This window comes from Cervus elaphus, chromosome 5 (genome assembly GCF_910594005.1).
Source record: "Cervus elaphus chromosome 5, mCerEla1.1, whole genome shotgun sequence".
In the NCBI taxonomy this organism is placed as follows: Eukaryota; Metazoa; Chordata; class Mammalia; order Artiodactyla; family Cervidae; genus Cervus; species Cervus elaphus.
Genome location: NC_057819.1, coordinates 101,239,800 through 101,261,768, shown reverse-complemented (window position 1 = coordinate 101,261,768; position 21,969 = coordinate 101,239,800). Strand labels below are relative to the sequence as shown.

At 40.7% G+C, this 21,969-nt stretch overlaps 1 protein-coding gene across 3 annotated transcripts in view; it reads left to right on the top strand.

The window, feature by feature from the left end:
* The window catches only part of STX8 (syntaxin 8), a 198,811-nt gene that overhangs the window by 108,759 nt on the left and 68,083 nt on the right, over positions 1-21,969 (top strand). For 2 of the 3 annotated variants that reach the window (XM_043903826.1, XM_043903829.1), the window contains 2 exons: positions 6,538-6,639; positions 8,195-8,334. In XM_043903826.1, coding sequence (XP_043759761.1) covers positions 6,538-6,639; positions 8,195-8,334 — 242 coding nt within the window. The remainder of the gene's footprint in view (positions 1-6,537; positions 6,640-8,194; positions 8,335-21,969) is intronic. The other variant, XM_043903827.1, reaches the window with a different exon arrangement.

Sequence of the window (21,969 nt, the reverse complement as noted above, 5' to 3'; positions counted from 1 at the left end):
ACCCAAAGTGCGTCTCAGCACAACCCACAGCAGTGGACTGTGCCAATCCGTAGACAGGGTAGATGCCACCTTCTTTCCCGAAGCACTGCCTTGTGGGACTGCATTCTCTTCTAGGCGTTCTTTTTTGTTTTTGTTCTTGCCTTCTCCTTTGCTTTTAGTTTTCGTTCCTCTTGTTCTTTAAATACTGACGTTCTTGAATATTGTTCCTCCTTTACCTATACTTCTCTTCATGTTCATTATGCCTTGTTTAATTTGAATTTTTCAGTTAATGTTACAGAAAAGCCATGAATGCTTGTGCAGTGCTGTACTTTTAACACACGTATGGATGAGTCTGACCGCCACCACAGACAGGGGACCCGGAGCGGCTCCCACATTCGCTTGTCCCCTCCGCCATCCCTCACCCTTGGTGATGAGCAGCTGCTCTGTTCCCCATCCGTATAGTTTTATCTTTTGGAGACTGTCATATAAATGGAATCATACATATGAACTTCTGTAGTATTCCACCGTACTGTTGAGCCCATCCAATGAGTTGTTCTAATTTGATTCTTGTCTTTTTCAGCTTCACAGTTCACATTTGGCTCTTCTCTGATTTCTGGGGTTTAAAAAAAAAATTTTTTTTTCCCCGTAAAACCATATCTTCATTTGATTCAAGAGTGTTCACCTTTACTCGTTGGGTCATTTTTATTGTAACTGCTTTAAAGTTTTTGTCAGATAATTCCAGTGGCCGTGTCATCTCAGCACTGCATCTGCGGACTGTCTTTTCTCATGCATCTTCAGATTTTCTGGTACTTCACAGGCTGAGTGATTTTGGATTTGATCTTGGACATTTTGACTATTATATGATGAGACTCTGGTTCTTGTTTAAAAGGAAAATTTATTATTTACTTGGTTATTGTTTCTTCCTTTCCTGTATCTTTGCCCTTCTTATTTTTTTTCCCCCATGTTTTGCCCTCTTTAACCTTTTCCTGTGACTCCTGGAAGATTGTTCCAGTTTGTTTTCCAACTAAATCTTTTACTTAGGTTACAGTCTGTTTAACTGCTTCACTGTGGGTTTTTAATTTGACAAGTGTGTCTCTACCTGGAGCACTGTCTCTAGTAACTTAGGTCAGTCCCTCATTGTGGCTCTCTGTTGTGTTGTATTGATTTAGTGTCTTTTTGAATCTTGTTTTTAAAAGGAGAAACCTCAAGAAACTGGTTTCTCTTTTTCTGGAAGGAATTCTCTTTCCTAGCACAGAAGGGGAGAGGATGCTCCTCCTGTTATTACACCTGTTGGCCGTTAGCTCGTCTTCACACACAGGTCAGTGGCTTTTGTTAGAAGTTGGGAAGGGTCCTAATCTTGGCATAGGCCTCTGTCACACATGTTACAGCCCAGCTGAAGGACGACTCAAAGGTCATGGGGTTGATGGTGGGGAGGAAGAAGGAAGGGAGCCTGTCCCTTCTGCCCAGCCTGGCCCACCTGTCCCAGCTTAAGATGCGAGCAGGTGCAGCCAGGGAGCTTTCTCCCAGGCCTCCAAGGCCGAATTTTCCCCAGCGGCTCCGTGTGGGTGGGCAGTAACTCCCCACTCTAGGGTGCCATGGCCGATGTGTTACTTTTCTTTTGCTATGTCACAGGTTGATCTCTCCTTCTGTTCTGTTTCCCTAACCCCTTTCCTAGGGTTAGGGTAGGGTTAGGGTTTCCTAGTGTACAGAAAAGTGTACTATTAGATGTTGTCATCCACCCCATGTTTAGTTTCCATGGTAGGAATAAAGGGAGTTAAATTAATGCCCTCAAGAAAAGCTCTTTATTCACTGTTTGTTGTGTTTTTTTTTAGTGCTTGTCTTGAAATGTTATTAGCGATATAAGCTAAAGGCATAACACAATGACTTTGCAAGTGCCAGCATCCACTATGAGTTCCAAAAGGTACCATACTTATCTGAAAGTATGTAACACACTTCTGGCACTAATATGGAATTTACTGAGACTGTAACTGAGTATAGAAAAATTAAATATAATTAGACTCAGCTATGTTGGCATTGTATAGTATTTCTTACTGCTCTTTGGTTCAGTTTTGCGTCACACTTCCTATTGTCCATTTTTTCCCATTCTGTGTTGGAATGGCACTTGGTATCTCGAGTTAATACACAATAGCAACATAAGTTCCTTCTTGAAACCAAATGCAAATAATTACCAGGAATCAAAATATCAGTTGCCATTTGGAGGCCGTACTGTCAGGAATCTGAAAGAGTCAGCTGGTTGTTTCTTAACCTGTGTTCTGAAACCTGTATTTAATTTGCTCGTAACAGTCTGTGGTTGGGGAAATTCCCCCCTTCGAAGCTGCTAGCCTGCAAGGTGGGAATTCCCCCAGGCTCCTTGCCCTTGGAAATCTCCTTCTGAGGTCATATTAAGGAGTGAGTTCAATTAAATCAACCCACAGTGGCAGTGCAGACCTTTTAAAAACTAACTTGGCAGTGTGTTTCAAAGTCCATGGGGCAGTCATGATCACACTTAATTAACTTAAGGAAACAATAGAGAAGAAAGAAGATGATCATGGAGGAAAGAATTCATTGACTCATGATGTAGAAATACAGAAGCATTCTCAGTATCCCACAATAGGCTATTTTTAATGAATGTTTATTTTAATGGAATGAATATTTTGTAACCATTAGAAATTATAACCATGAAGACTGTGTAACAACATGAAAGCATACAAATGATATGTTAACAGGGGGCAGAAGGCTCATATATTGCAATTATATAAAAGTATGTATGTTTATGTCAAATCTTAGAAGGGAATCCATAGAAGTGATTACTTGGATGTTTGGATAATCTTATACTTTTCCATCTCTCATTTATAAACTTGCTATTATATAATTTTTATCAGTTAAAAATAAAGGGTTTTCTTTTCTTTTTTTTTTTTTTGGAAAGCAAACAAACTAGTAATCAGATGAGGTTTACCAGCCAAGATGTCTGGTCTAAGATGAAAACATTAACCCATTCAGTGTTGACTACTGGTTTTTGTTTAGTTAATCTTCTACTGGTTTTTTTATTTACCTCTAAGTTATTAATATTTATAAATCTAATGAGAGCTCTGTCCAGAAACCCAGTTAACATATAACAACTGACATATTTAGAATTTGACAAGGAATATTTTCACTTGACTTTCTTATGGTGCTATATGCTTATTAAGTCTGAATTTTATAATATTTTATATTATTGCAACTTTAAAACATATCATGCAGGGACTTCCCTGGTGGTCCAGTGTTAAGACTCCATGCTTCCAATGCAAGGGGTTCAGGTTCAATCCCTGGTCAGGGAACTAAGGTCCCACAAACAATAAATAAATAAATCTTTTTGCTTTTTTCCCCCTGTCTTACTAAATAGTGTGGGATTTATAATAAAATGTTCAATAGAAGTTACCAGAGAAGATATTTTTGCCTTTTTTTGTTATATAGGTTATTTAGGAGTGGTTTCCTTAGCATTCAAATATGGTTTTTTTTTTCCATCTTCTGTCACATGTTCTTTCATCCTGATGAAAGATTCCTTTTTATCTCTGATCATACTCCCTGACTTGAAATTGATCTGATCCATATTAATACAACTGTGCCAGCTTTATCATGCAGATACTTTCTGTGCTTTATATTTGAAGTTATTGTGAAGGCATATAGTTGAGCACTGTGGTTTATTATTATTTTTGAATCTTGCCTGACATTCTTTATCTTTCAGTTGAGAAGTTGGTCCATTTATATTTAATATGATGATCGACACAATTGGGTTTAAGTCTGCCATCTAGGTACTTACGGCCTTTTGTCCTGTCTGTTCTCTGTATCTCCTTTCTTGCCTTCTTTTGAGTGAATCATGCATATTTGGTATTCAATTTTATTCCCTCTATTGATTTTTTTTTAAGCTATTCCTCTTGGTGGTGGTTATATGGTTGGTGGGTGTGTGTTTGGTTTTCTTTATTTTTTTTTTTTTAAGTTATTGCTTTAGAAGTCTGTTGTTTAACACATTATTGATGAGAGACATATTAATACATCTTTTTTTACCCAACCATTATTGATGTGTCAATATCATTTACATAACAAATTGCTGGCCACAGGTATTAATTCCTTAAAAAAAGTCCCCTCGTCAATAATGAGTTAATATAATAATCACTAGTCACATATGGCTATTTAAATTAATTGAAATATTAAAAAAATAAGTCCCTGACTAGAGTACGGAGAATGGATTGAAGGGACGGAGGAACAGAAACAGGAAGGTAAGTTAGGACAGTTTTAGAAACACTGGAAACTTTTTGTGAGGTATTACTAACAGAGTTTAAGGGAAATGGTAGGATTGAAAGATAATGGAGAGGTAGAATCAACAAGATTGGCTAACAAATGGAATGTCAAGTGAAGGAGAAGGGAGAAGTTCATGTGACTCCTAAGATTTCCTTCTTAGGCAAGCAAATTAATGATGGTACCATTCATTAATTGAGACAGGGAAGAGAGGGGAGTCAGATTTGGGGGAAGATGAGGAGTTTTGTTTTGGAGACCTAGTGAGACAGATATTTGTAGGAATTTCAAGGAATTTCAAGTAGTAAGCAGTTGGCTCTGTGAGTCAAGGGTTTTTGGAGAGCTGTGTAGAGCAGACATTTTCTTTTTAAAAAAATTTAAATATTTCAAAAATTAAATCAATTTAAATAGTTTCGAATGAAAATAGAATAGAAATATACAGAACTCTGGGGATCACCAACATTTAAGAGGAAGAGGAGGACTCCTCTGGTGGCCTGCCTGCACCAGTGTGGGGGACAGGTTCGATCCCGGGTCCAGGAAGATTCCACATACCTTGGGGCAGTTAAAGCCTGTGTGCCACAACTACTGAAGCCCACCTGTGTGCCTAGAGCCTGTGCGCCACAGCAAGAGAAGGCACCGCAATGAGAATCCCTAGAGAGTAACAATTAGAGCGTAGCCCCCGATCACCACAACTAGAGAAAGCCCGCACACAGCAGCTAAGACCCAGTGCAGACAAAAATAAATAAACACATATTTAAAAAAAATAAAGAGGAAACTCTAGACAGAGCTTATAGATAGTTGAAACAAAACTAGGAGAGAATATATCCTTGAATACAAGGAAATAGTTGTGAATGGATGGTTAAATAATAGTGACTGGTTTACTAGGCAAATGTTGTGTAGGTAATATTTGACAAAATTGGCTTAGATCCACTTTTCTAAGAAGCAGCAAGTTATTCAGTGCATTGAAATTATTCAGTGCTTTTATCATTTATACTCAAATCATTCATTCCCTTTATCTTTTAGTATTTATCCTATCTTGCTGTGTATTAGGCACTCTCCTAGGGATAGGAGCTACAGAGATAAGAGTTAGTGTCCATCATCCTCTTCCTGTAAAAGAAAGACATGCAAACAGATACCTGTTGTTTATTTGCTAAATCGTGTCCGCAACCACAAAGAGGAAGAGAGGGAAGGAGGGAAGAAGGAGAACCAAAATTGGAAAAAAAAAAAATAGCATATAGAGTTCATCATAAGAAACTCAAGCAATTCAGAAAATACAGGCAAGATCACCAAGGACCCCACCACTGAGAAATAATCATTATTAACATCAGGTTAACACTGTCTGGATGCATCTTTAAAGGTTGGTACATATAAAAGGAGGGATGGAAATAATTTTACCTAATTAAGGTTATACTATATGTGCTATTTAAATGTTAAGTGCTTAATTTCACTTTTAAAAGATAAGCATAAAACATAAACTTCACATGAAGAATTCTTTCTAAGAGGTGGTAATTGCTAAAAGATCCATTTAAGGTTAACAGAAAAATAGCATAAAACATTGAAACCTTGGTTATTTTTACAAAGCTGTGAGTGTATGTCTTAATTTTCAGCAGCCTGATATGACTCTAATGTCAGTGATGAAGAAATTAACACCTTAGTTTCTTTTCACCTTTCTCCCCATGTTCCTCCCCTACCAACTGCTTCTTGAATCTTCACCTTTAATTCCATTGTCACTGTTTATAACATTTGTCTACTCCTCTGTAACCTGATCCATATATTTGTTTATTCTCAGCTCCACATATTTGATTCAGTTTTTACCATCATTTCTTGTGTCATGGCCTCTGGCTTCTCCAGCCCAGAGTTGTGTATTTTTTTTCACCTCTCGGTCAGCTAGATTTCATCATCAAGCAGCTTTCTTAAGAAGGAGCCCAGTGGTCCCCAAAGTCCTCTATACCGTCTGTCTGTCACCTTTATACTCAGATGACAACTTGGCCGGGCATAAATTTGTTGGGTCATGCTTTCTTTCCCCTGAACTTTTGACACTTCTCCTCTGTCTCCTGGAATTATGTTGAACTTTTTTTTTCTTTACTACTCCTTCCCTCTCTAACTCCCCCTGACCATCAGTGAATCAGAACTGCAGTTTTCAAAGAAATGTAAGTTCTTTAAAACCATCTCACACACTGCAGTTGAGAGAATTATTACTAGGAGGGCCCACCACAGCTATGAGACTCTGATGTGAGCCAAGGTATTTTTGGAGTGTTAACCACGCATCTTTGTTTTCCTTTATAGAGATAATTGATGACCTTGCCAACCTGGTGGAGAATACCGATGAGAAACTTCGCACTGAAACCAGGCGTGTGAATCTGGTGGACAGGAAGTCCACGTCTTGTGGTAAGAGATCGCTGTAGTACAGCTCTTGCTTCTCTCATCGCTTGCGGATAAGCTTCCCACGTTTGGTCTGATTTTACTGCAGGGATCCGCTTGCTCTTCGAATACATTCAGTTTCATGTGATGAAGTGTTGAAATTTCTAGAAGATCCCTACATCTTGGTGAAAACGAAGTGAATTGTTAGGAGTGCAGGGAAAGTAGAATGCATTGTTAATTTTTTTTTTTTTTAAATTTAAAATAAGAAACTCTCCTCCGTGCTTACCGAGAATAATAGTTTGGGAAATTGACAGTGTCATGCAGACGGTGGTGGTAGATCTCATGGGTTTTACAGGCCACCTTGCTTGTCTGGGGCCTTGTTTTTTAGTCACAAGTGTCCTTGCTGAAGCTGGAGCCATAGAGCAGTTAGAGCATAGAGTCTACAGTCCAGCTGAGTTTATATCCTGTATTTAGTGATGTTGTCTTTGGCAGTTCTTTTACTTCTTAATACCTTGTGCATGAAATGAGGAAACATAGGTCAAAATAAGAATCCCCAGGAATGATGCTGAGAGTGCTGATTCCCTGGCTGTCCCCTTGAGACTGAGTAGAGTGAGGCTGGAGGCTGGAGTTCCAGAGGGTTCATCACTTAACAGGTGTGCCAGGCACTCCTGATGCAGGTCCTTGCTCTTGGGCAGACATTCCGATGCAGATGCTTGTCGGGCTTCAGTGATCTGTTGCCCAGGCACAGTGCCTTGCCCACAGGTAAGTGACGATGAATGGTGCTGACAGCCGCAGTCATTACACTCATGGTTATTTGGTGTTTCATCTCACAAAGGTGCACCAGGTTTATAAAGCTAAGACTTTTGTTATGCATAACAACGCAATAGCACTACCAAAAAAAGAAAAAAATCTAATGAGCTGAACTTTTTGCTTTTAGCCTGATTTTAGCCCTTTCACTATGAAGAACATAGTGGATCCCTCTGATCTGTCCAGTTTTAGAAGAAGAACCTCTATGTGAGGGTCACCTGTGATGCACAGTTTGAGAAGTGCTACCTCCCTTGCCTGTGTGTGTGATCAAATAGAAATCTAGAACAACCAGGTGATGGAGGGCCAGGTAGATATATAGACTCTGGAATCTCAGAGGAAGTGGAACTTGGGGGCACCCGCCTGCTTCCCTTTCATCACCTGTCTGCTCCTCTCAACCTGCCAGTTCTCATCCACCGGATACCAAGCCAGATACTCTGCGCTCCTCCTCCTATAATAGGGCATGTGCTTCTTTCTGCTTCCTGCCCAAAGCAAAGCCTTCTTGATTTTGCTTTAACAGCCTTCTCATAACTTCCCACCATGCTGTTCTTTGCATCAGATCCTGAGTCTCTGGCAACAGAGATACATGGGTTCACTCCCACCTCCATCTGTTGTTATCTTCAATTCTCATATAAACTTAATCTTTCTGAACTTGCGTTTCCTTGGCTGTTTAAAAAAAAAAAACAAGTAGATAGCCTGGATATCAAAATGAAATTATATAAACCATGTAAACTATCCAACACTGGCCATTGTCCATGAATTTCCGTATTTTGTGCAGAGCGCGGCGACAGCCTGATAGTGAAGAGTGTGGGGTCCAGAGGTTGGACTCACATCCCAGCTTCACCATTCACCGGCCGTGTGACCTTGGGAAATCCCCTGTGCCTTGATTTTCCCATCTCCAAAATGGGAATAATAATGGTACATATCTGAGAGGGTTGTTATAAGGAATACATGATTTAATAGAGATAAAGATATAGATGATACGTCGATAGACAGATAGGGATATATAGCACTTAGAACAGTGGTTAGCACATAGTAAGCAGTGAGGAAGAGTAAGTATTAACTGTTATCATTATATGTCAGTCTGTTTTGCATTTACAACATAGCGGTCCTTAGCATGTGCCATTCATGACATCACAATGAAGAATATTGATTCTACTGTTGCTAGTTTTTTATTTTATAGTTTTACCTGGTATTGATGTTTGTATCTAGAAATGTCCATAAAAATATTCTGAGCTGAGCTGTTTAATTTTTCTGTCTCTACAAATATGACCACTTCCTGTCTCTACAACTGTGACTACTCTAGGTATCTCACATAAATGAAACCATACAGTATTTGTCCCTTTGTATCTGGCTTATTTCACTTAGCATAATGTCTTCAGTATTCCCCTATGTTGTACCATGCATCTGGAATTCTTTCCTTTTTTTAAGCTGAATAATATTCCGTTGTTAATATTTATACCACATTTTGTTTACCCATTTATCTGTCAGAGGACTCCTGGGTTGTTGCCACCTTTTAGCTACTATGAATAGTGCTGCAATGTGCATGAATGTATAAGTATGAGTTCAAGCCACTGCTTTTTGGTGTAAATGCCCAGAAGTGAAAAGTGAAAGCGTTGACCACTCAGTCGTGTCCAACTTTTTGTGACTCTGTGGATTATAGCCAACCTGGCTCCTCTGTCCATGGGATTTTCCAGGCAAGAATACTGGAGTGGGTTTCCATTCCCTTCTCCGGGGGATCTTCCTGACCCAGGGATTGAACCTGGTCTCCTGCATTGCAAGAAGATTCTTTACCATCTGAGCCATCAGGGAAGCCCCATCTGAAGTAGAATCACTGAATCAAACTGTAATTCAGTGTTGAATTTGGAGAAGGCTCTGCCACACTGGCCTGACCTTTTGTTTTGCTTTCAACCTTTAAACTCTTAGTTACTTTCTACTAGTTTTGTTTTGTTCTTGTTTTTTTTTCAGTCTGGTAAAAGTCCAGTTGCAGGGAGGAGTCAGGGACTTCTGTAACCTGAGAGGGGCAGGCAAGTGGGGTTAGAGGGTAAGGTCCTGGGCCTGCCTAGTTGGAAAGTATAAGAGGAGACCCTTTCCCCATTAAAGTGGGGCCCTAAAGAGCTATACCCTGGGGGAAAAAGTGAACCAGAACCAAACTTGCCTTTGGGGACTGTGGAGAAGGCAGCCTTGGCCCTGAACAGATTAGGAGAAGAAAAGGAAGAAAGACTATTTTTTCTGACAAATTGTGGTCACAGAAAGGCCCTCGTGTGCATTTGTATCCTGAGTAGCCACACTCATCTGTTGTAGCTCCAGGTGCCTGGCAAAAGCAATGAAATACCTCTCTGGAGGAGAGAATATTATCCTTGGTCTCTAGGAGTCAACCAGAAATAAAATGTGCAGGGCAATGACCAGCACCCACTCGAAGATAATCTGGCATACACAGAGACAGCACAACACGAGCAGGGACCAGCAACAGACTGCAGAAACCAACCTGCACACACTTGCCGTGTTAGAATTTTCAGATGTAAATGATGAAATCAATTATTATATTTAAAGAAAGGCATGACAGGCTTGAAAGTATCTTCAGAGAATAGGAAGCTATAAAGAGTAACTTAGAAAATCAAAAGGGATCAAATAGAACTTCTAGAAATAAAAAGTAACTGAAGTTTAAGACTCTGTGGACATATTTGGTACCTGGCAGAAGAGGGACTCAACTAGAGGACAGATGGAAAAAAAAAAACCATATTCTCTTTCTGTAAATGCAGACATTTACAAAAAGCTATCCAGACACCATGGAAGTTAAATTATGATCTTAATAAAAAAGGTGTTTAGTGGGGTAAGGGCTTGGTCTAAGAGCCTCAGGACATAGCAAAGAGTTAATCATTTGCTTTCCCCAAGTGCAGGGCCAGGTTGATCATTGATATGTAAACACATACACATAGTACATGAAACTGCAAGTAGGGCATATTTTAACTGTTTGGGGGTGGGGGTGGTTGGGAATTAAGCCTCTCAGGGTAAGTTAGTTACTGTTAACTTGGTGACTGTTTAAGAGGGCTTGAGTGAGCTAAGAATAGCAGTGACGCCTCATCATTTTACTTAAGGGAGTGCAAAAAAAAAGGCTGTGAACCGTGAAATGGTCTTTTGTTTTCCTACCGCCAGCATATCGCCCTACTGATCTGATATAATATCAGTCATAGATGCTTTCCCAATGAGGAAATTTCTGATTGTATAGACAGACCCGATTGCAAGGGGGCCTGCACAGAAGGGCCCGATGATGAATCTGTTTGTTCAGTTGTTAACAAAGGATTCAGACGCCTCTTTATGAACCTTTCACTCGGCAGCCTGGGCTTTAACATTTTTTTTACTGGGATCTTTGGGTGGTTTTTTTCCCCACCTCCCTTTTCTTCACCCACCCTCACCCCAATAACAACAGCATCAAGTATAAAACAATATTGTCTCTCTCCAGCTTCTAAACGCAAACGAGACTGGTATTTTTCATTGGCACCTACATGTCCGTTCAGATCTGTTATGTGTGCTAAGGACACCCACATAAAAGCAGCATCTTTGTAATTGCAGTTTAAATATTCATTGTGCCCTGTCCTCATTAGAATTCAAAATAGAGCCTCGTCTGAGTCTGACGGACGCAGCCAATTGTGAAAGGCCAGGCTCAGAGTTCTGAATGACCCGGGTCGAGGGACAGTGTTGCTTCTCAGCATATGGACTATTACGTAATGTTGTCTAAGCACAGCCATTGTGAGTTTAGCAGCGTCTCGGGGATGTGGTTAGAAATCAGCCCTGCTGGCACTGTGTTAACACTATCTCAATCTGGAACCACTGGATTTGCCTTCCACTCCCCAGAAATGGGGTGGCTTGAAGGAGGTGGATCAGTTCAGTCATTCAGAAAGGATAGTCCACCATGGGTGTGAGCCCAGGCAGACCCAGGTCACCACCTGGGTGACTCGGAGAGTGGCTTGCCCTCTCTAGGGCTCAAAACGGGGCTTCCATGGTTATTCTGCGGACTACACAAGAGTGAGTGGGTGGCATCATGCCTATGCTACTGAGTCCTCAGTCAATGCCAGTGATGTTAAAATGTGGCTGTAATTTGGTCAAGAGCCACCTTGACAAATAAGACTCAGAAGCTCTTACCTCTCTTTGAAGTCAGCTTAGAATGGTCTTTAAGGAAAATAGTGATGATTCAAGAAAGTTATGCTGGGATATTATGGAGCTAGGAAGTTTGCATCCTCATTTAATCAGAAATGGAGTCATTTCCCCGCCCCCAGTTAAGCTGCAACTTATAATCTTGTGGCTGAAGACATTTCCAGTCATGAAATTAGCGAAAGCCACCTGTAGGGCATATTCAGGTGGCATGGCTTTACTTTTGTATAGTGCAGAAATGACTTCTTTTATTAGCACGTTATTATTACTTATTACAGATTTACTTATTACGGACTTATTCCCATATAGACTTATTTAGACCCAGGGTAGGAGCAGCATTAAGCCTTTTAGAATACAGGCATACATCGTTATATTGCACTTTGCTTTTATTGTACATCACAGATGTGGGGTTTTATTTGTGTTTTACAAATTTAGGGTTTGTGGCAACCCTGTCCTGTCAGATGATGGTTGGCGTTTTTTGGAGATTATTTTTAAATTAAGATATGTACTTTTTTTTTTTTTTTTAAGACATAATACTGTCACACACTTAGTAGACTACAGTATGGTGTAAATGTAGCTTATATGCACTGGGAAACCAGAAATTTGTGTGATTTGCTTTATTGTGATATTCCCTAGAATAGCTACTCAGCCAGCCTGAAACCAGCCCCTGGAGAGCCAAGGGGGCTCATTCAGTCTTTTTAGTCTCCGTACGCTCCCCTTCCCCTTTTTAATTTGGCTTTGCTGAGTCTTAGTTATGGCATGTAGGCTCTAGTTCCCTGACCAGGGATCGAACCCAGGCTCCCTGCATTGGGAACTCGGAGTCTTAACCCCTGGACCACCAGGGAAGTCCCTCGGCCTCCCTTTGTCTTTCTTTTTTCCCTCTTCCATCTTCCATGGAAAACATACTTAGGACTCAGTCCTTTATTCTTTCTTCCTTGGCACTTCTTCCTTAAGCTCCTCTTTTGACTCTTGGATGGTTTCACAGGCACCTCACAGCTCTGCATCCCAGACCCCAGCCTCACCTGAATCTCAGGGTCCGTGTCTTCATCCACTGCCACCCACTTTCTCCTGACGCCCCCACCCCACCATCCCCCAGAACGCTCTCAGTCCCTGTATGCTCATCGTAGACTCATTGTCTTTAGCCCCAAATAAGCTTCCTCTTCCGTTGCTCCCCATTTCTTCAGGCTCAGAACTTCCTTCGTTCCCTCAGAGGCTTTCAGAGGCCAGACAGCAAGTCTCCTTGAAGGAAGTGGGCCCTCGTTGTTCTCTCTGGTGGCAAATGAGGGAGTAAATAGCAGAGTTTTGCCACGTGGGAATGCCACGCCGGATCGTCTGTGTGTTTATTTTTTTTTTATGGGGAGCCTGAAATCTGGATCTTTAAGTGAAATTTCCTAATAGTTTAGTGTTGACAGTAAATGAACATTTAAAAATATTCCATGTGGGCCAAACAAAATGTGGCAAAGCCCTACCCTTTGGGGCCCCTCTCTCACTTCTGTTTGGTCAACCCCTGGGCCTGTCTGAGAATAACTCTGAAGTATCTGTCTTCCCCGTTCATCACTTTGGGTTCTCACCACTCTGTTTCTGGGTCTTGTCACATTAAAAATAATAACGAAAGGATTTCCCTGGCAGTCCAATGGTTAAGAATCTGAGCTTCCATCCCAGGGTGTGCAGGTTTGATCCCTGGTTGGGGAACTAAGATCCCGCATGCTCTTAAGGTGCAGCCGAAAAAGTAAAAAGTAAGTAAATAAAACTTTAAATAATAATGGTAATGAAGAATTCTGTTTACTGGGTACAGAAAAATGTGCATGATTACAGCATTGGTCGTATTTATAGAAACTGTGGCCTGCCATTTTGTGAATTTGGTGTCTGAATACAGGAGACATCTACCTGGCTACCAGTGTTACCAGGATAAACCAGATGAATGCTTCTCTTAAGAGTTCCCTTATTTTGTTAATGTGCCCTTTTCAGTTGATTTAAAACTGTTTCTCTCCCTAGACGTATCAGCTGTATATTTTAGAGAAATGACTTTTCTCCATCATGGAGATAATAGATACCAGGAAGTGAAACTACAGAGCGTAAAATTCTTAGGACACCTGCTTCTAAAGTCCAAGCAAATACTGGGGCACTCCAATGAATATATTGGAATTGCTTGATACTCATTTTAGGAGCTGAAATGTATAAGTCGCAGTCCTGCCCTTCTCTGGGCACTTCTGAATACTCCCCTCCTGGGCCCCATGGGTGCATGTGGCATTGGTGTCATGTACGCGTGACATGTTTGTAATCAGGTGTCTTTTATATGTGACCACACCACTGTTGTCTGCTTTGGTTTTGAATTCCTACTGTGGAAAAGCCTGGTTTTTCTGCTAACAACATTTATTTTAGGGGAGCGAGAAAAGGAGCAGGCTGTTTAAATGTTGATGCTTTGGCTTAATCCAGGCAAAGTGAAGCCTTTGAGAGAAGCGCCAAATTGGAAAACCCCTACTTAATGGAAGGTGATTGATAAGGGCTGACAGCCCCAGAGCTGTCACCATGACTGCCTGCGAGGCCGCCACGCTTTTCTAATCTGTTACGAGGCAGTGACTTTTGCTATCATCAAGGGGTCAGAAATGATCACAAAGTAGAATCATTTTTTGATTATTGTTTTTGCTCGGTGTGGTTTGGAAAGATAAGGTGTGATTTCCAAGGGCGGCTTCTGTTGTGATGGAGTAATAACCACAGTGCACGGGCTTGGCTGATACCCCTCCCCTGGGCATGTTCGTGCGAGTTTTCTGGTTATGTCTGTTCACCAGTGAATTCGTCTTTTCAGCCTGCTCTATGGGACCGGCAAGTACTGGCTGGGTTTAGAAGGATGATCATGGCCTGGGACAGAGCATGTTTTGCTCACTCAAAGTGTATCTCACCTCTATCATGTGTCTACCGCTTATGGGAGGCAGAGCCCCAATGCCTACTCAAGGTACTTGTGTGCCTGCAACCTGACTTTTCAGGAGTTTACCATTACACGCCAGTGCTTCTCATTCTTACACTGATGTTATTTTATATTTGTAAATTGAAATGAAGAATTGGATTCTCTTTGTGACCAAAATTAATCCAAACTGGGAAGTCTTGGTATCTTTGATGTCTTTCTTTTACCTATAAAGTCAATGGCTAAAAAAAAAAAAAAAAAAAAGTCAATGGCTTAGTGACACTGTGTTGCAATCACTCATTGGTGTCTGACTCTTTGCAGCCCCATGGACTACAGCCCATCAGGCTTCTCTGTCCATGGGATTTTCCTAGGCAAGAATACTTGAGTGGGTTGCCATCTCCTTCTCCAGGGGATCTTCCCGACCCAGGGATTGAATCCAAGTCTCCTGTGTCTCCTACATTGGAAGGCAGATTCTCTAACATTGAGCCACCTAGGAAGCCTGGTTAGTAACGTTGACTATAAGCTAACGGTCAACATTACAAGGGTTTATTATTGGACTCTAATCCAGTTATAATTGGATTTCCTCAAAAGAAATTGGCTGCTTTCCTTATAGCTAGATTCATCCAAATCTTCATGAGGTCAGTATGGGGGGGCGGGGTGGGGTAGTCAGTGCCTTAGACTAAATGGTCTTTGAGTTGATCCAACTTTGTTATCCTCTTTCCATACCCCTTTGAGGAGAATTAGACACTTTCAACCTGCTCGTGCACACACACGTGCACACACACACACCACATACACATACACACACACACACACATGTCGTCAGATGTGAGCCAGGGGTCTTGGCCAGAACTTTGCTGATCTCATTTCATATAGGGTGGTTGGCACCAGGTTAGATACTTTCAGAGTTAAATCCTACCTGAACAGGGACTTTGACTTTTGATGTTATGCATTCCTACTTGAGGGAAAAAATTTAACAATTATATATCAGAATAAAACCAAGGGAGATAGGGTAATTTTTAAATGGAAGATATAGAGACCATCTGTTGTAGTATGTGTTTGTATTGGAAAATAAAGCACTGGGCTTATTGAGCGTAACTCCTGGGTTCTGTGTTATAAGTAGTTGGAAGAGCTGCCTCACACGTTTCTCTCAATTTGGCTGTTATAACTCTAGGGTATTTTTAGTAAATTAAATTTTTTTTAAAAAGAAGCTGTAATTTTTGAAAAACATCCCCCAAATTTAAGTTTTGGGTTCAGGTTTTCATGCCGCTCTCCCTCAAAAATTGTCACTATGAAATGGAGTAAATGGACATGTAGCTGATTTTAGGGTTATTTAAAGTCACAGTGATTGACAAGTGGATTATCTTCTCTCTGTATTATCCAAAGGGAAATTCAGATATCAGACGACCTCCCTGACTTTCTGGTTCTTGCCGCTCTGTTGAGGCTCTCTAGCCAAGGCCAGTTACCAGTGTGTACTCAGAGAACGTCGTTTTACTACTGCATCAGCCACGATGCCCAACGTGGATGCTTCTGAGAAAGAGTTGTTCAGTCCTTCAGTTGTGTTCGACTCTTTGCGACCCCATGGACTGTAGCCTGCCAGGCCTCCCTGTCCTTCACCATCTCCCTGAGCTTGCTCAAACTCATATCCATCGAGTCAGTGATGCCATCCAACCATCTCATCCTCTGTCATCCCCTTCTCCTCCTGCCTTCAGTCTTTCCCAGCATCAGGGTCTTTTCCAGTGAATCAGTTCTTTGCATCAGGTGGCCAAAGTATTGGAGTTTCAGCTTCAGCATCAGTCCTTCCAATGAACACCCAGGACTGATCTCCTTTAGGATGGACTGGTTGGATCTCCTTGCAGTCCAAGGGACTCTCAAGAGTCTTCTCCAACACCACAGTTCAAAAGCATCAATTCTTCGGTGCTCAGCTTTCTTTATGGTCCAACTCTCACATCCATACATGACTACTGGAAAAACCATAGCTTTGACTAGATGAAACTTTGTTGGCAAAGTGATCTCTGCTTTTTAATATGCTGTCTAGGTTTGTCATAGCTTTTCTTCCAAAGAGCAAATGTCTTTTAATTTCATGGCTACAGTTACAATCTGCAGTGATTTTGGAGCCCAGGTAATTTTGGAGAAAAGAGTAACCACTGGTAAAGTTGAATAGAAACAAGCAAAATTAAAGGAGTTGTCATACCGTCAGAAGTCATAATAATTAATACCTGGCTGCAGTCATTTCTTACTATGCAGAGCGTCTCTGTCACCCTCTTCTGCTGCCTGTCCAGGACTAAGTCCCAGCCGCCACTTTTCACTGAGAAGCAGGCTTCACAGCGGTGCCCATGTGAAAAGTGATTCAATTTCAGGGCAGTGCTTCCAGTCCAGAGCCCTGACATTAATTTTTTTTTTTTTAAGTCTTTGTTGAATTTGTTACAATACTGCTTCTGTTTTATATTTTAGTTTTTGGCCCTGAGGCATGTGGGATCTTAGCTCCCCCACCAGGGATCAAACCCACGCTTCTGCACTGGAAGGCAAAGTCCTAACCACTAGACTGCCAGGAAAGCCCCCAACATTATTATTATTATTATTTTTTAAATAACTTGCCTCTAGACCTTGTTGCATTCATAAAAGTTTTTTTTTTTTTTTTTAATTTAGCCCTAGGGATCCATTCATCTGCTCCAAGAGAACCTCACCAGCGTCGCACTTTTTAGTTTTCTGCTCACCTTTTTGTTTTTCGTTTTCTGCTCACCTTTTCTATCTCAGAGCCAGGCAGTCATGACACTTTCCAGTCATTGAACCGGTGTTAAATTCCTGAGAAAAATTGATTTGGAGCTCATTTGAAATCACTGTTGGGTTTTCTCTGTCCAAGAGTGTGAGCACCGAGATCAATTTCTCCGGATTAGCAGCAAAATGATCTTTGTATTGGACTCTGGCATCAGCGGTCCATGACGCGGCCCTCCGCGCATGCGCATTATCGAGGACTCCTGTATCTCGCTTTGTGCTGCTCGGCGCTGACTGCGGCCGCGAAGTGAGACTCGGTGGCCTTGGGAGGGCAGGTGTCCACTGAGCGGCTCCCTACCTCACCACTCCACATTCTTCCCCAGGTTGATTTATGGTGATAAGAGCCCTTCTTTCTTTTGGCCCTCCAAGCACTCACTCCTTTCAAAATGACTTTTGCATTTCTTGTCTTATTTAAAAAAAAAAAATATTTTTTTTTGTTGCAAGTTTGGAGCTAAGATTCTTCATCATTGTGTTGGCATTTGTCTGATATAACTTCTTACCTATAAACCAACAGAGCAGTAATGTGAGTCCATATTTAACCCCCTGAACTGTACACTTAAAAATGGTTAAGGTGGTAAATTTTGTGTTACATGTTTTTTACCATAGTAAAACAATTTTTCTGTTTAAAAAATGAGTAAATACTTGGTGTACCCCATTCCAGGAAATTATGGCAAAGTGAGAATAAAATTCCTTGTTATCTTTGTAAAATTATTTGTAATATTGTTCCATACAGCCATTTGTTATATGATGTGCTAACAGAATCTTAGTTATATCTATATAGATTTGCCTAAGCAAAATAGAAGTAGGAACAGAAATGGCTTCAAAAACTAGAGGGCATCTTGAAAATAAATATAAGTGAATTAAGCATTGTGGTTGTTATATCTTCTTCTTGCCATTCTTAGTAATACAAAAAAAGAGACATAATTGTAATGCATTACTGGGTGTGTGTGGGGGTGTGTGTGTGTGCACTTAGTCATGTCCAACTCTTTGTGACTTCATGGACTGTAACCCACCATAGACATATACATAGTCATAATAATGTAGACATTAGCTGTTACTTTAGAATTATTTGAATAAAAAATTTTACTTGTGCATGAATCATTTTGATGCAACAATTTCTTTAATGTTGAGGTCTTTAGGTTTACAGGGCCTTTAAAAACTTGAGGGACAAGCTTCTAAAAAGTAAACAAAAATCTGTTAATTAAAATAATAGAAAGCTTATCCAGTAACAAAAAATTCAGGTAACTTTTAAAGAGTCCTTTGTATCTCCTTAGCTGGATATATTCCCAGAATGATGAACTGCAGACTCCTCAAATGTTACTGTTGTTGTTGGGAATGGTATTAGTAGAGTAAATCAGAATCTACTGCATGTGTTAGTAGAAGAGAATAAGTTAGTAAATATATTGATGTTCTTAGGAGCAAAACAGAGATAGCAAATGGAAAAAGTAAGAATGAACTTTATGGTGTTAGACTTGAATTAGAAGTATCACTGTAGACTCATGATTTAAAAATAAGGAAAAAATTTTTAAAAATAATACATTTCTTTTAACTATTTGAAGAGGCTAGAAGCAGTGATACTCCAGTATTTGAGGACAGTTAGTGCCTAGATCTTTTGGGGTTGGCCAATAAGATCTTTGGGAAAAATTCAAACAAACTTTATGACCAATCCAGAAGTTTCTAAATAGTATTTAACCTCCCCCCTGCCAACCCCCACCCCTCACACACACATGCAAACCAAGTTTTTCTTGTAAAAACAACTAGGTTTGTTGTTCTCTGCTTCCAGGTTTGGAGCAGAGAAATTATAAGTCAAGGCTGGAACTTCTTGGGTCAGAAGTCAAGGAAATGCACTAACAATGATGAGGGCTTGGAGCTGGCTTAAAGTGACTCTTGTTGGTCAAATTTGGGCAATGGAAATAGTAAAAATAATGATGGGAATAAATATTGGATTTTTAAAAAATGTATTCATGAGTCCACATCAGTAGTCAAAAAAGGCAGAGGTGAGGCTGAGGGTCATCTTGCCAGTAAATGTAGAAGAATGATAAAATTATAAAATCATCATTTTGCAACCACCAGTATAATCATTTCAGAATTGTCAATGGATGCCAAATTGTTAGGTGAGAAGGTTGTGGGAAGTAGGATGTTCACAGTCTCAAATGACCAAATTATTAATTACAAAAGAAGAAAGAAACTTGAACAGAGTGACCACACTTAGCATCACCAGGGTGAGTGCCAACCTCACATTGTGCGGCTCCAAATGTGACACAGATGGAAGTAACGCAGCATCGTTGCCAGATCTAATTGAGAGAAACAGACTAGTTCAGATTGGTGGACAGTCTATAAGACAACCATCCTGGGTCCTTTACAAGTGTCTTGGAAGAAAGAAAAAGATGGGAGCGCTGCTGTAGGCTAGAGGAGACTGAAGAGAGATGACAATTAAATGCAGTCTGTGGTTTTGATTGGATTCTGGATCAAAATTCACACAGCCTCTAGAGGTATAATTGGGATAATTAAGGGTATTTTTTTTTCCCTTTTCTGTAAGTTTTAAATCTTTCAAAATAATAGGTCAGGGTGGGGGAAAACGGAAAATATAAACAGTGAAGTTTCCCCTGGACTACTGTCTTGGTTCACATTTACTACATTTTTTTAGGAAGGGATGAATACATGGTGAAGCATCTGGGTGTACCCCAGTAGGTGGTGCTTTCCAGTCAAGTCTGAAACCATAGGAAGATCTCGAAAGATGAAGGCATCTTAATATGAGCAGGATTAGGCGAACATGGTAGGTGCTGCACACATAGGGTTATGAGGCTCTGGCTATGCAAGAAAGAAACCCTGATCTCTTTGGGGCTTTTCACTGAAGACCTAGGCCATCAAGAAGGTAAGAAGCGAAACTGAAGGATGGCCTGCCTGCACATTCAGCTTATATGCTTCCTCAGCTGGAATACTTGGTGAACTTGAACCCTCACAGTTTAGATTCCCGTCCTGAAAGTCATCCCGCTGTGAGGAAGTTGTCTGGATGTTTATCTTCCCACTAGACCTTGAGCTTCCTGAGGTCTTTCGGCTATGTCTTTCAATTCTGATTCCTAGCAAATGATGGACTTTGAATGATGGACTTTGAATGAGATTTATTTGAGAGGCAGCTGAAGTCCAGTGGGTGACGGTTTTCTTTCTTTTCTTTTCTTTTTTATTATAGTTGATTTACCATGTTGTGTTAGTTTCTGGTGTACAGAAAAGTGGTTCCACTTTATATGTATATATGTGTGTGTGTGTATATATATTCTCTTTCATATTCTTTTCAATTACGGTTAATTACAGGATTTTGAATACAGTTCCCTGTGCTGTACAGTAGGACATTATTTATCTGTTTTACATGTAATCGATTGTATCTTAGATGGGGGTTTTCTGAGTCTTCAGGCTTTTTTAAGGACTTGTCAGTCTGGAAACATAAAAATCTGAGTATGGCTAGAAAGTTTATTACATTATGAATGACATAGATAGGGATCATTTGGATTTGTTTCTCATAGTCGACAATATTCTAATGTCTAGGGCCATTAAAAAAAAAAGCCACCTGTCGCATCAGTAAATTCCTTAATTAAGTTTAGTAGCTTGCAGCCACAGGCTACCCAGCCACCATCATCCATTTTGCAAAGGCGCGCGCACACGCACGCACACACACACACACACACACACACACAGAGGAATATTACTCAACCAGAAACAGGAGTGAAGTGCTGATACATACTACTCTGTGGATGAACCTTGAAGCATTACATTAAGGGAAAGAAGCCAGACCCCAAAGACCACGTATATGAAATGTCTAGAAGAGTCAATTATATGGAGACAGACAGCAGATTAGCGGTTGCCATGGGTTTAGGAGGAAGCTGGGGGGGTCTTGCTTAGTGGGTATGAGGTTTCCTTCTGGGGTGATGAAAAGGTTCTGGAATAAGATAGTGGCAGTGGTTGTAGGACTTTGTGAATGTAAGTCATGCCAATGAATATACATGTTAAAATGGTAACTTATTATGTTATGTGTAATTTACCACAATTAAAAAAAAAAGAAAACCATGAAAAATAAGGAGTAATTTCTCTAGGATCCTGTGGTGTCAAGCAGCACAGGCAATTTGGGAAGGCTGAGGGTTTCCTGGTTTTATATAAAATGATGGGTTATTAAACTAAGGTAAGTTGGGGGCATATTTGACTCTTGAAGCTGCTCACAAGGAGAGATGTTTCTGTGTCCCTCCTTGTCAATCATAAAACCAGCAAAAGACAGAACATTGGATCCAACTCAACAAGACCATTCCTATGGTGTCACCAGTGCCACTCAGTGCGTTAGAAGCTCCAGGGAGCCTGCTTACTTCCCTGCCTCCTGATTTCTGAGTTTGTTTTATTTTTCGTGAATTCCTGGATTTGGAGGGCTGTGAAATCCACCCTTAGACCCGCACTAGCTAGAAATACCCTCCCCTGCCCCCCCTATTGAGTATGTGATAAAGTTTTTGAGTTTTGTAAGGAGCGGTGACCAAGTGCGGCCAGTGTTAGTGGTTTGTGGTCGTCTCTTGCTAAACTTTTTCTTCCTGTGGTACCTCTCACAAGTTCTTCATTTTCCATGACATGCTGAGGTTGAGGTTCAAGAGGATGGATGGGCAGACTGGCAAAATGTGTGCTCCTGGGGCGATGCAGGCTCGAGTCGAGGAGAGAGAGAGAGATGGGGGAGGGCAGAGTAGAGTGAG